The sequence below is a fragment of the Electrophorus electricus genome, chromosome 24 (assembly GCF_041902795.1).
Source record: "Electrophorus electricus isolate QZ-2024a chromosome 24, ASM4190279v1, whole genome shotgun sequence".
NCBI lineage: Eukaryota > Metazoa > Chordata > Actinopteri > Gymnotiformes > Gymnotidae > Electrophorus > Electrophorus electricus.
The window spans coordinates 3,996,735-4,011,220 of NC_137520.1; the positions used below are offsets into that span (position 1 = coordinate 3,996,735).

At 37.8% G+C, this 14,486-nt stretch overlaps 1 protein-coding gene across 6 annotated transcripts; it reads left to right on the forward strand.

The window, feature by feature from the left end:
- Positions 1 to 209: 209 nt before the first annotated feature.
- LOC113587806 (uncharacterized) lies at positions 210 to 10,262 on the forward strand. 6 transcript variants are annotated; one of them, XM_035522537.2, is made up of 7 exons: positions 210 to 277; positions 2,998 to 3,083; positions 6,098 to 6,741; positions 7,048 to 7,191; positions 7,595 to 7,659; positions 7,780 to 8,055; positions 8,872 to 10,262. In XM_035522537.2, exons 2-7 carry the CDS (start codon positions 3,055 to 3,057, stop codon positions 8,914 to 8,916), a joined length of 1,203 nt encoding a protein of 400 aa, XP_035378430.1. In that variant the 5' UTR covers positions 210 to 277; positions 2,998 to 3,054; the 3' UTR covers positions 8,917 to 10,262. The 6 variants fall into 6 exon arrangements, with proteins under 6 accessions (XP_035378430.1, XP_081563230.1, XP_035378432.1 ...); XM_081707104.1 differs by lacking the exon at positions 210 to 277 and adding an exon at positions 2,890 to 2,906; XM_035522539.2 differs by lacking the exons at positions 210 to 277; positions 2,998 to 3,083 and adding exons at positions 4,215 to 4,306; positions 4,408 to 4,613.
- Positions 10,263 to 14,486: the final 4,224 nt, after the last annotated feature.

Here is a 14,486-nt window from a genome sequence, read left to right on the forward strand (position 1 = left end):
CTGAAGGCAGACAGCCACTTTAATGCTCTGGATGACTAACATCAGTTAAATCTTAAAGTTATTCTTAACCCTCATCTTAATAATTAACCCACAGGAGTTCAGTTAAACTCCCCTGAATGATTCACATGGGTGACTTGAAGGTAACATGGTAAATCCTGACCTATATCTCTTTTGGAAGATGCCAAAAAGTCACTGGATCTTTCGATAAGACCTGTTCAGTCTGGCTGCTGATCACTTAAGGCAATCTGGGGTGAATTCCTTCTCAGCGGCAGACTGTGTAAGTGTATCTTGTGTTTCCTGAGACAGATTGAATTTTGGTGTAAATGACTTCTTCACTTGTCAGGTTGTCAAGTCCTTTGATGTTATCGCAGATTCGCAGAATAAATAAAAAAAATAGATTTCTTATATATTAAACTGTGAATTAAAACTGGAAAGACTTATATGAATCTGGCATGCTGACATCCTTGTCATCTACCTTGGGACTGTATAGATATTCAGGACAATGATAAACCTCCACCAACATGATGGGCAGATTAAAGTGCAAAAACAAATAGATTCAGCCTGACCAAAAACATTCCGTCTGGCAGGTTGAAAATGCTCGAAGATTATGATGGCATGTCTCTGTAACTCACTCACCTTTACTGATAACATAATTAAATATGATTTTAACATCATGACATCAGACATATATAAAAAGGCTTATTTACCAAATTAAAGGACTCTGTAAAATGTCCTCATAGCAACAGCACTTGGTACTGTATGCCATTAAATGGGATTTACAGGCAGACAAATTATAATTTTTTGAGTTTGTTAATAGTATTACTCCCATGTTAGGATAAAGGCTAGCATGATAGAGCTATGCTATAATGAACTGTGTCTGTGTGTCTGTCTACTAGTTGTGTGTCCATTTGCCACAATTTGATAGTCAGTAAAATGTGTTTATTTCTGCTTTTTAAATACTGCTCTTAGAAAGAATGTGTAACATTATTAGAAGTTACACAAGGAGGTTATAGTAAGACTAAATAAAACAACTCTATCATATATAATTAATATATAATATATATATATAATATATAATTAAACAGGTCTAATTAAAGAACAGTGTCTAATTCCACAAACAATCGCTCTTACCAGCCTTGCTACTCGTGGCCAGTAGGTGGCAGCACAACGGAGAGTGCATGGTGCCGCAGAGACCTGCAATATAACACAAGTATGACCTAAAACCTGCTGTCAACGCAACCAGGAGATCAGCAGCAACGCTTGGATAGCTGCGGCCTTAACACTGATGTTCCAGGTTCTGTTCAACCAAGCTGGTGTTTCACCTGATTTGGATATTCAGAGTTATCATGTGCAAAGCACATAAATATTACTTTACTTTTATTTTTAGTGTTTGGGGGGGGGGGGGGGGGGGGGTTGGAACAGGTCATGGCTGGGTGCTGTTATTCAAAAGTTACTGGAACAGAAACAACACATCTGCACAGGCATAACAGCTGACAAGGAGCTGTTTACTTCTACTGACCTCAGCACACCAGATCTGTTACCTTTCATTACAAGCAGGCTTGATAAACCATGTGAACTTAGTGGCCCACTGCTTACAGACATTTGGGAAAAAATTTTTTTAAGGAAAAAGCCAGTTCAACACTACATGAGAGAATAATTATTTCTCGCATAGCAAAATTACTGTAATGTTGGGTAGGGATTTGAGCACTGTATACTGTATGCAGGTCAGAAAGGCAATGTCTCAAAAGAAAACATAATACCTAACATTAAAGTGTATCCTCTTTTGATTCTCACCAGCCAGAATTAAGACAAATTACCACATATGACTTAATTTGAACACTCCGTTTGTAATCCTTTATGAAAATATATAGTGGAACTAGCGCTATAAAAAATTAATTAATAAAATAAAGGTATAAATGTCTAACTCTAATGTTAATATAAAGGAGGATTGAGGAAGATTAATGTTGCTCTGGGCTGAAGTCAAATCTGCCTCGCAGTAACACACATCAGCTCAGACCTTGTGTAAACCCACACTGGGTGAACATCCGAGAGGGTTGGAGAGGACAGGATTACTGATTTTCGCCACATAAACACAGGTGAAACATATAAAAACGAGCTACAGTCTGCGCTAAATAACAGCCCATATTCCGAAAGGAACTATCTGCAGACCCACGCTGCCTCCATGTGGTGGTTTTTATCCAAAGGCCTCTCAGGGTGTACTAGTCTCTATACAAACACACACTCTTAATACTGTTTTTAAAATAATTCTTAGATTAGAGTGACATTTTGCTCTGATTTCACCTTTCATGTGTAAGAATGAACAGGAAGTCAGTTTTTGAATGTGACATAAAAGCCTACTAGTGCTTTTGAGAAGTGATAAATCCACAGACAAAATATGTGATTTTGGTGTGACAGATGAGTTTGCTGATGAGCTGTAACTTTCACATTGTCCACTTTGCATGTTGACTGGCTAATCTCCACATCCGTCACACAAAAGATGGGGCATCTCTGTGGTGTGGAAATGGAAAGTAGCCTATCAGCTGGTCCTGGCATGATAGTGAAGTGAGAGTGTTTATGTATATCATGCTCATCTGGGCCCAGTGGTGTTTCATTCCTGTATACACACACAAAGAATCACAAGCAAACAACACACACACACACACACACACACACACACACACACACACACACACACACACACACACACACACACACACAGATGGAAAGACAGACAGCTCCATTACAGTAGGTTCCCCTAAACAACACACACACACAAGAGCAAACACAAGCACAGACTGCCAGATCAGCTGTGCCAATTTGCCAGAGTAGTGTGAAAAAGTAATGTGATGCTGCAACAATAGTCTTGCTTGCTTGGCCTTTTGGTCTTTGGGTTGTCTCAGGCAAGGGTAAGTCACAAGTAGTCAAGTACTCCCTGGCATACATCATGAATTTTTAAAAGCCTTATTGTTTGTTATGTTTACCTTGGATTTTCCCCAGCTGTTCCTGAAACACACTACAGACACAGAGGCCCTGGGCTGATGACATTACCCCCAGATGTCGAGATTTACTGCGAGGGCCCACAGGTGGGACCAAACTCTCAGTGTTCACTGCATACATTTTACATTAGTTAGCATAGACACTGGATAACTTACAATAGTTACTGCATAACATGCTGTCAAATTAATAATAAGCCTGGACTTTAAGAGGTTGAATAGATAGATAGATAGATAGATAGATAGATAGATAGATAGATAGATAGATAGATAGATAGATAGATAGATAGATAGATAGATAGATAGATAGATAGATAGATAGAAAATAAAAAAGTTATTGCCAAGGTTAATATAATTGAAAGATACATATCTATTTATTCTATCTATGTCCAGTACAGTTGTTTGCAGTGTGTGTGTGTGTGTGTGTGTGTATTTCCTAGCCAGTCATTCAATTGTCTATAGTGTCATTCAAGAAACTCTTAGACTCACAATTTGCCATTCTACGTCATAAATCATAAACTCGGGTTACAGTTTTCGATTTCAGTTTTCGAGGGTGATACTTGATATTTGATATTATTCACCAACTTTCGTCATCTCCAAAAAGTGTCAACATACTTACTTACCATCTTAATATAATGAAATAGAGGATGAAATAAATATTTTATATTAGATATAATGAGAAATACAATGCATATGCCTTATTGCCCATAATTTCAACAAAGTTCTAAAAAGGTTTAATAGTGTTTTGCGAATTAGGGATTATCATCAAAAAGACATAGTAGACGCAAACGTTTCTACTAATTAAAAAAAAGCCAAACAAACAGGAAGGAATTAATTAAAAGCATGACCTACAGCACCAAAACCAACTTAAAGTGTCTACAAGTTTGTATTAATGATTTTCTGAGATATGATACACTGTTGTAACTGTTTTAACACTTTTGGATTTCAATACCATTTGAAGCACATTATATAAATCACTAAAACAAAGTATCGTAGAAATGATACATGGAAGTTGGATGTAATGCAATATCTACTTTACATTAATTGTGTATTTATTTTGAATTTAAATTTGTGATTGCTCTGCTCAGACACACAAACTAAGCCTGGCAATTTATTGATGAGTAGAATCAAGTGTGTTTAACTAATATTAGTTAATGTAGCAGTGTTTGTGTTTTTTACGCTTTTGTTTTCTGTGCATCTTTAATGATGATCCCTAATTTGCAAACCTAGCACAAAATTTAGCTGTTGAAATTACGGGAAATAAGACTTGTTCGCTATTTCCCTATTCTCTTTCAATTCTGTTGCGAAATTAGGTAAGTATGACAACCCTTTCAGGAGTTATTGAAGTTTAAAGTTGGCGAATGTCTAGCAAATATCAAACATGATATATCAGTCTAACTTTATATCGGTACAGAATATGCATGCAGTGGGCTGGTCTCCCGGTTGCTGTACGGGCTCTGTCTTTCTGGGTATCGTATGGTATTGAAACAGTGCACTTTCTCTTTCCCTTTGTTCTTATTTTTGTTTTGGCTTTACTGCACAAGTGCTAAATGTGGCTAAGTGTGACTTCTGTTTAAGCGTAAAGGTCCTTAGCAACGTCCTTTCTCAGAGCTCGGAGTGGTAAGTTTTTTTTGTTTGTTTTTTTTTTTTTTTTGTTTGTTTCAAATGACTTCATATATGTTTCAGCCTCTTTTACATTGCAAACTGGCTACCTCGTATATTCTAAAAAGATTTTTTAATTGTGTTTGATAATTCTAGTCGCTTTATGCGTATTTATCTGAGTTAAATTTCTTCCGGACCACATAATAGTCTAATAACGTTACTGACGTTGTGTAGGGACCGTTTAGTAAACGTTCCTTTTATTTATATATTTTGTTGCTTTTCTTATTCAATGTAACTAATTCTCAATTAAAAAGAACTGGGTATAACTTCTGTTTTAAGGCAGAACAGCATGATGAAATATTTTGGTGGGCGTAGACACATACACGCAACAATACCACTATAGCGTGACTTCTTAAAATAAAACGCTAGTTCTCGCGATGTCTTCCGAGAAAATAACTGGTCGGCTCATGAAGTAGTACTTTTAATCAGCAGCGTAGCTTGAATAACTTATATCAGAAAAACAACTACTACTTCCACACTAGTAAAACTAAAACCTAAAGAGCCCAATTAAGCTTAAACCAAGACATACACATATAAACACTATAAATAACATGAAACATTGAATGTTAAACTACATCTAGTTTACGGGGAGGCGCACGGATTGCTGGTGGTCGGCTTTCCCTCTGGCCAGCTCCATGTGGGGGTAACTGCTTTAAAAAGCCCCGGGGACAAGAAGCCCGGGTTTGAAAACAAATCAGCTGCTCCTCAACTTCACGTTTACTGAAAAGAAATCAGCGACGGGAAAGGAAGGATCTACTTAGCGTTGAACAATATTGAAAGTATCAGAACGATGGTTTAAAATATATTTGTAGCACACTTGTTTGGTATTTGTTTTTGATTACAAATAATGTGTTTAATTTCATGAAATGTCAGTCGTATGAAATAAGCGCGAACATTTTCCAATGTGTCCAATGGGTGCAGTCTCTGTATTGTGGGGCCGGTACAGCGTGAGCCTGTCCCAATGGACCACCGGAGTCCAATGCCCTGCGCATACCCGAAATACCACCTTGCCCAGACGCTCCTTCACGACACCGTGTTCCATGCCGTCTGACCCATGCACTCGCCCAGCACAGCCCTCCTCAAACTGCTCGTCATCGGCAACTGCCGTAATTGTATACATAGAGAGGTGCCATTGTTCTTAGGTCCGCAGAAGTCCAAAATAATGTACTTCAAAGCATTTCCTAAGAGCAAATTGTGGATGGCAAAAATCTGACATTATTCTGATGCCTGTTAGTTGAAAGACAGGCAGGGCGTAGCCTCAGTAGCCAATTTATAAAAGCTACCTTTATATATGTATATACCTTTTTTCTTTACATTAGTGGAATATTTACTAATATTGTTATTGACATAAATAATACTGTTATTATTAACATAAATAATACTGTAATTATGGGGTGAATTTCTTTTCCTCCGTGACATTATTTGTCTCCATTTTCTGACAGAGATTTCAGGATGCCTAAGGCAGACCATGCCACTCATGTTCGCCCGTTGCTATTCTTTGACCAACGGTCCACCAAACGTCTCCTGGAGGTGTATGTCAAGCGCAGCCTGAGTCTCAATGATGCAGGTCCATCTGGGAAATGGAGGCTGAAATCCCATAAATGGGTGACACAGCCCCAGGGCAGCAGCCAGGCCCGGCGGGCGGTCAGTGACATCTCCAGTCACCGCCAGTCCATTGAGAGGGTCCTAAAAACCACAGAGTTCGACAAACTGTGTGAATCAGACTCTATGTTGTCTTCATCCAGGCTTTGCAGTCTGAGTATAGAAAAGCAAACCCAGAATCCAACAAAGCCTGCAAGAAAGTCGTTCTTACGGGTTTTCTTCCAGTGGTTCTCAAGGAATGGGTCTGAGAGAAGGGCAGAAGGTGTGTCTCCTACACACACCAGTTGCTCTTCAGAGTGCAGAGTCCATGTAACCAGACTGAGCCCTGAAGGTGCTAGTGAGTCTTCGCCTCACCCTTCCAAAGCTGTGAAAAAGAAGCATTCTTTTAAAAGGATCTCACTCAGGAATCGGGATATGGACAAGTCTGAGTCTTCGCAAAAGCCTTTTACTCTCTCTCCTGGGGACATGGTGAGGCCGCTTGATGGTGGGTTACCAATCTGGCTGTGTTCTACACTTTTATAGCTAAATGATGTTGACACCACATTTAATTTAATCATTTCTGAATCTTTTACACATGACCAGTCCTGCTCCTGGACAATAAGTTAACCTCTAAATCAATACACTTAGCTCTAGCGTTCAGAGTAAAGAGCTTGATTAGTTGGATCAGATATGTTAGATTTGAACGAAGGTCTGTGAGAAGAGGAAATTGGAATCACCTGTCTTACTGTGCATTGAAGTAACCAACAAAAAAGACGACCCAAAATTGAGCAGCCCTTTCTTTTCTATACAGTTGTGGAGCCGACCAACGCGTATTTTGAGAATGTTTCTAAGGAGATGGAGCGCATTGTGAAGGAAGTGAAGGGCATTCCAGTTGGAGATGGAGCTGGGAGTCAGGCTGCTGCTGCTGCTGTAGGAGGGTGGAGTCCTCCAACAGGTGAATGTTCCGCATAAGCAAAAGGATATTGTGATGCATGTGTGGCAGATGTATGTCTGCACACAAGTGGAATTTAGCTGTTGCCATTTAATTTTATCAAGGGCAGACAGACTAAAAATAAGTCGGAGTATAAGATCAGACATTAAGAGTTTGTCTAAAGACTGTCTGTACAGTCAGACATTCCTGGTTTCTGGAGCTTAATGCATTGCTCAATATCTCACAGTTACAGTGATATTTATTTGTGATTTGGCATTTGGAGAGCATGTGTGGTTTTTTTGGTCATTTAGTGAGACATGTCCTTCATGTGTGTGTTGATGTGCTTTGCTTCAACACATATCCAGAGAAAGAGTTAAGAGCTCTTAATAGCTGTTCACTGCTACATAGTTTTGTTTATGCGCTTTAGATGATGTCACAATTGAGAAGATAATCACTCTGATGAAACAACATGGAGATGCCATTAATGAGAAGGTGAAAAGTTTCTTTCCACTCAAAAGCAAATACATGCTTTCCATTTAACACTTAGTTAAATTACACTAAAACTCAGTGAATGAAATTTGTGGCTTAAATTCACTTCAATCCCCTGCTTAGATTCAGAAGGACAGCACAATGAAGCTTTTCTTCCAGAGATTGTCCTACACTTCCTTCCAGAAGCTTGCTGATCAGTACATATCCCAGATCCCCCAGACTCAGGAGCAGGTTTCCCATGCTGCCCCAGAGCTCGTACAGCTTGCCTTCACCCTGGACTTCACTGCGAAGGTGGCAGGACTCTCCAGCCAGGCAGTCAGCCGAATTATGGGCTTTGGGAACCAGTACCTTCAGGATCGTTTCACCCAAATATGTTCAGTCCACAGCAACAACACAAGGGTCAGTGAGCTGCAATGATTCATTAGATGTAAAGGTTCATTAGGTTTAACGATTAACTGCTGCTTGGTAAAACTGAATAGAATAGAAATATGTGTTGCTTATAACTAAAAGTAAATACAATGTATAGCATGAAAAAAAACTTGGACTGGTACTTTGAAAGTATGCAAAGGATATGTGGCCAAATGCTTCCTCAAAGCAGACTTATAAGTGCTGGCTTAGTCCTAAGTGTCGATCATTAGAGGCTATGTGACATACCACTGGCTATTTTTGCAGACATTCTGAGAATATTTAAAAGGATATTTATCGCTATTCTGTGATCTGTGAATTTAATGATTACATCAATGCGTAGGAACAGATGTTAATAATATCAATATAGTACTTTTTATACAAGGTTCACAAAGTGCTTTACAGAGTAAAAATAAACTGAAATGGAATAAATGAAGATAAAATAGAAGATCAAATATAAAGCAAAGAAAATACAAGAGAAAAAAGGGAAAAAATTAAATACAAAGATAAAATATAGCCAAAATATGAAATGCACCAGTAGAAAGTAGAAAGCGAATCTACACAGATTTAGTTTCCATGAATAATTGTGCAATAATGGCAGTACATAGAAATCTTAAGCATCAGCATAAGTAGTAGAGAGTTCATATTATCAGTCATGTTCAGGCAGTATGAAGCTTTAGTACTCATAGCTCATTTCCTGTTTCACTTCACTTTCTCACTTTGACACATTTGCTGGTTGAGGTGCTTCTGGAGGGCGCTCTGTAGCATTTGCAGACTCATTGTTTACTTTGATTAATTTCTCCCTTTTAGGTGGATGAAGACGTGGAAAAACAGTGCAACAGTGATCCGGAATAGTAACACTGAACCCATGAACCCAGCATCTATATCTGCTACTTCTGTGAACAGTGCTACTGGCAAGTAAACGGCTGCTTCCACAGCGTTTGTGGTTTTGAAACAGAACAGCAGGCCTGAAGGCCTGTGGGATTTGCTGCAGTCATAGTACTTTATTATTTTATTACATAAAGTACTTTATTATATAATACTTTATTTAGTACTTTATTAATAACATTTCTGTGATAGAAATATTTATTTCAAACACAACAATTTTAGGGATCATAAAATTCAGACGAGAGCACTCAGAAGGGAGAGATTTCAGGAGATATTCTTTGCCTGTATAAATTCAGAATTTTATGATTTCAGTGAGCCATAACAACTTGCCCAAACCATTTTGACATGTCACAAGAATCACATCCTGACAAACCAATTATGGCATGCCTTACTGGTGCTTTTATTTCCTACATCTTCCTTTTATACTGTGAACCAAATGTGATTTTTTTAATGTAACTTTCTTTTTCACAGGCATTTCAACATCACTTTAATTGAATGTAATAATTACTATTGCTTAATATTTATAGACTTTGATTATTGAAGGATTGTGCCTAACATGATGATTAAAAAAAACCAATCTTCTTCTGGTTCCTAATAAGAATGCATTTAGTGTAAGCATAACTAATATATTTGGACAGCATTAAGCAGAAGTGTATTTAGGTACAAATTTCTGCCTATTCGTGTTAATCACAATCCATTTCAATAGCTGTAGTCGTTGCTGCTATTCCATTATCATCTCATGGACATTTTTAACATAGTGTTCATATTGGACAAATAACCATTTAAATAAATGGAGAATAAAAATTAAGCCTTCTCCAAAAATCAAAGTGAACTTTCCATCATTTATTGGTTTAAAATATCCACTATGGTCTAATGTGCCATTATCCAGAAAAGGTAAATTATGAACCATCTTTTGCTTTTTCAAGTAGATTCATTCTTGCTCTGTTGTGATAGTGTCTATTTTTTTCTGAGTTATCAAATTGTCCACATGCCCCCAATGTAGGTTTCAATGCTAGGTGTCTTCAGCCTTCTGATCACCAGCACATCCCATCAACTGTAATCAAAACTGTAATCTGCTATTTACCCAGACTGCAAGCCTACACAGTTTGAAAGTCACTATCTGAGTTTATTTCCAAGCTTTATTTTCAGTAGTTAAGCTCTTTTTTATTTCATGGTTTTGGTCCTGAGCCTGTGTTTTCTGGTCTTTCTTTCTGTATTGCGTTTAGCCGTTTACATTTGTGTTTTGACTCAAGAATGTGGTTTGATTTCTTTTGCTCTGTTTGTTCAGTATGTCATTAAATCTTTCCTTGTTGATGCAAGCTGTTCTTCACACTGATTTGTTACAATCACCGTTGGTTTTATATAGTTTTTTAGCAACTGTAGTTTTTGGAAGATTTCTTCCTGGCTTCCTAGTGGTTTTTATGTTGCAAATCTTTAATATTTTTCCTCTTTGACATATCTAGTTTCACCATGTGCTATATAAATATATATATATATATATTTAGGTAAAGGAAGTATATGTTCTATAAATTTAATAGGAGGTAATCCAATCATGTGGCCATGGGTAAATTCCAAAATATCACATGGCCTGGCCATGAAAGGGAAAACAATAACATTTAAATAGTGTTTAAACATGGTCTATTAAATTACTTAAATGACACAGATCACTGGAAAGAATAATTCACATTATATTTTCTGTCTCCTTTAAACTCCACATTCACTTTGCATTCAGTGATTCTGTCATTTGTTTTAAAAATTTTGCTACAGCCTGATCTAGGGTCAGACAGCAGAAGAAAAAAGATGTGAGGCCAGTGTGTCATTTATTTCTTACTGTTGTTTACTGAGTAGTGGGATCAAACTTAAGGAGTACACAAGGCCAAAATAAGACTAGATAGAGACAGAGAGAGCTACCGTACTTACCCAAATCAAATAAAAATACACAGCGCTTCCCTCACACCCTAACTAGTGTTTAACCAAGAGAAAAATGTAAGCACAAACAGTGTGGATTTCTCTGCTTCCAGCAGTATGCTCTATTTATAAGGCTTAGAAATGTACAAGACTTTTACAATCATATATTATAGTTCAGAAGGGTCAGGGCAAAAGATAAAGTCAAAACACTCAGGCACACTTACCACAACCACTCAATGGCAAAATCAGGCAACAATCTGTAAAACAGCATTTTTAGCCCGTCTTTTATAGGAAATAGGGAACAGGCACCAACCAATCAGGAACAGGAGGAAGGACCAATAGGATGACAGGCTTCAACTGGAATGTAGACACAGTTACTGGCAAAACACAGACCAGCCAATTAAAAACTTGAGTCATATCAATACCAAGTCTTCCTAAAAGGGCATAGGGTTTGTCTTCAAATGCTCATATACATTAAAATCCTAAATGGGAGAGTTAAATTGACTGAGAGTGTGGAAGGAGAGTAGTCTGAAATCCAGCTCATAGAACTCTGATACCTGCCATGAACATTCTCAATCCAGTAATGTGAAATCCATCAGCAGTGAATTTGAATTTGGATGCCTATTATATGAAGACAGCTGTCAGGCCTCAACTCTTCCCTGCATTAAAATGGGCCAAATGCTCCTTTTTATTTCAGTGTCTAGGTCTTCTTTTCTGTTCTTGGTGTCAGGGCAAAGTTGAAAACAAAACACATTTTTGTGTATTTTGAGAAGAGAAGCAATGGGTATAATAACAGTACTAGGCCATGTTTCCTAACTTGTGAAAGTTAAATTTACCTTGGCATAAAGCCAAACAAAAGTAGTATTCTTAGTAGAGATACATAAGGTAATTTAAACCTGCAAGTTAATATTTGTTCAGCCCTATAGACTAGGTTTTAAAATGAAAACTAACACCCAGAACCTCTTAGGATGCTTTCAGATATGACAATTGGTCATATATTAGGCATCATATATGCTTGTGTATGGAACGTGAACCAGTGAAATGGAAAATATTAATATCAAGGTAAATAAAGCAGGTATGTCCCTGATGTCATTATACTCCTCCCCTGCAATGCAAACTTATTACCATATACCACACCCTCCACTGCAAATGTCAAAGATTTTCATTTGGTTCTCGGCAATAACACACTGTGGCAGCAGAGTTCAATGTGTGAGCTGGAGTTCAACTCCAGAACCCAATTCAGACTACTCTCCTTCCACACTTTTAGTTTTAACCTTAGACATGAATTACGCTGGGGTCAACTCCCCACCACTTTCTGAAATGACTCAATTGGTTGCCATCAGATTTCGATCTTCAATAGCGTTAGTACTACCACGTATACTGATGGGTTTGCCAATATTATCGGACTCAAACCCACATCACATAACCAACGCAATACCGTGGGAAAAATATTGTCTGTATGATAATTCCAGAATTTGTTCAAATCCATCTGTAGTGGTTCTGGCAAAAAATGAGATTTTCTGCAAGCTCTCGACATATATATGAACCTGAGTAGAAAATTTCCCTTACAAGTGTCATACAATAAAAAAGTATGCAATAGACAGTATAATACAGACATTGTTCTATTGAGAGTATACCATAAAGCGCATATTATAGACAGTATTCTATAGACAGTTTACAAGAGTCTGTGTATTATATACAGTGTTTAATTGACGGTATGCTATAGACCATTTACAATACTCAGTGAACAATAGTAGGTATACTACAGACAGTATTCTATAAGTGCAAAACAAGATGAATCTGCAATCTAAGGCAATTTGCAAACTTCCGTGCACTACAGGTTTCTGCAAACAGTTGCTACAAAGTCCAGTTCTTTAAAAGAAAACCTTTAGCATATTTTTATAACTGAAAGACGAGGTTGAGCTCTCTGAAATATTAAAAGTGCAGTGTGCAAAATCATTGTTTGCGTGTGTGGGTGTGGATGGCTATGGGAGATGGACACTTGCTCTATGTTTACCAACCTGAGACGTCCAACTGTCTTTGGAAAATAAGTCCTCTTAAGATGCTCTGTGTTTGCTTTCAAGCTGTGATGGCGTTGGCCTAATTGCAGTAGAGAGAACCGACCACTGAGGCTGGCTGCGAAATCCTTTTTGGAATGCCATGCAACCCGGCTCCCGTCTCTTCATTTTTAGACCCCCAGTGAAACAGAAAGTTAACAATGGCCCTAAAGAGTTATGACAATCTCTCAGAGAAACAGGAAGTTAAAAATAACCCTTTAAGAGATTTGGCAGTCTCATATTAAACCTCTTTCATATGGTTTAGCAATAAAAGTGGAAGATATGGAAACTTTTATTCATAGTATATGTCTGCGTATGGAACATGAACTGCTGAGGAACATCTTAATATCAAGGTGAATAAAGCAGGCATATCAATGGTGTGATTATGGCTCCACCCCTCCAACACAACTCATTATCCTATACCACACCCTCTACTGCAGAGTTCAAAGATTTTAATTTGATTCTCAACAATAACACAAAATATGACCATCATTAGATGTTTGTGGAGTGCATGACATTACCATATTATTTCTTAAACTCACTAGACAGTGTATTTACTGGTGGTTAAACTTACCATAATTGTATGTAGTACGACGACTGTGCTGACATTTAAGATCGTGGTCAAACCCCCATTTCCAGTGGAAGGAAGCTTACTGAAGAGGTTACCAACTGGGTGTTAATCACTCTGTCTCTTACCTTGGGGAAGGTCTGAGACAAGAGCCAATCACTGCCCTTACAGGGTGTCACCTGATGCAGGTGAGTGAGTACCCAGAGAATGTGGGCTTGAGTCGAAGTATCTTCATAAGAGAAATCGGTTGGTGCAGTTAAACAGCACAGCTGATGGATATGATCTCACTAGCTTGGAAATGCTCATGGCTGGCAGCAGAGTTCAATGTGTGAGCTGGAGTTCAACTCCAGAACCCAATTCAGACTACTCTCCTTCCATGCTTTTAGTTTTAACCTTAGACATGAATTACGCTGGGGTCAACTCCCCACCACTTTCTGAAATGACTCAATTGGTTGCCATCAGATTTCGATCTTCAATAGCATTAGTACTACCACGTATACTGATGGGCTTGCCAACATTACCGGACTCAAACCCACATCACATAACCAACACAATACCGTGGGAAAAATCTTTTCTGTATGATAATTCCAGAATTTGTTCAAATCCATCTGTAGTGGTTCTGGCAAAAAATGAGATTTTCTGCAAGCTCTCGACATATATATGAACCTGAGTAGAAAATTTCCCTTACAAGTGTCATACAATAAAAAAGTATGCAATAGACAGTATAATACAGATATTGTTCTATTGAGAGTATACCATAAAGCGCATATTATAGACAGTATTCTATAGACAGTTTACAAGAGTCTGTGTATTATATACAGTGTTTAATTGACGGTATGCTATAGACCATTTACAATACTCAGTGAACAATAGTAGGTATACTACAGACAGTATTCTATAAGTGCAAAACAAGATGAATCTGCAATCTAAGGCAATTGGCAAACTTCCGTGCACTACAGGTTTCTGCAAACAGTTGCTACAAAGTCCAGTTCTTTAAAAGAAAA

What these genes read in the sequence shown, in the direction of transcription:
- LOC113587806 (XM_035522537.2), top strand. Translation starts at nt 3,055, where the DNA reads ATGTCGAGATTTACTGCGAGGGCCCACAG. An exon ending in CATGGTGAGGCCGCTTGATG is followed by an intron (nt 6,742 to 7,047) that starts GTGGGTTACCAA and finishes TTTTCTATACAG; the next exon opens with TTGTGGAGCCGACCAACGCG. An exon ending in GAGATGCCATTAATGAGAAG is followed by an intron (nt 7,660 to 7,779) that starts GTGAAAAGTTTC and finishes TCCCCTGCTTAG; the next exon opens with ATTCAGAAGGACAGCACAAT.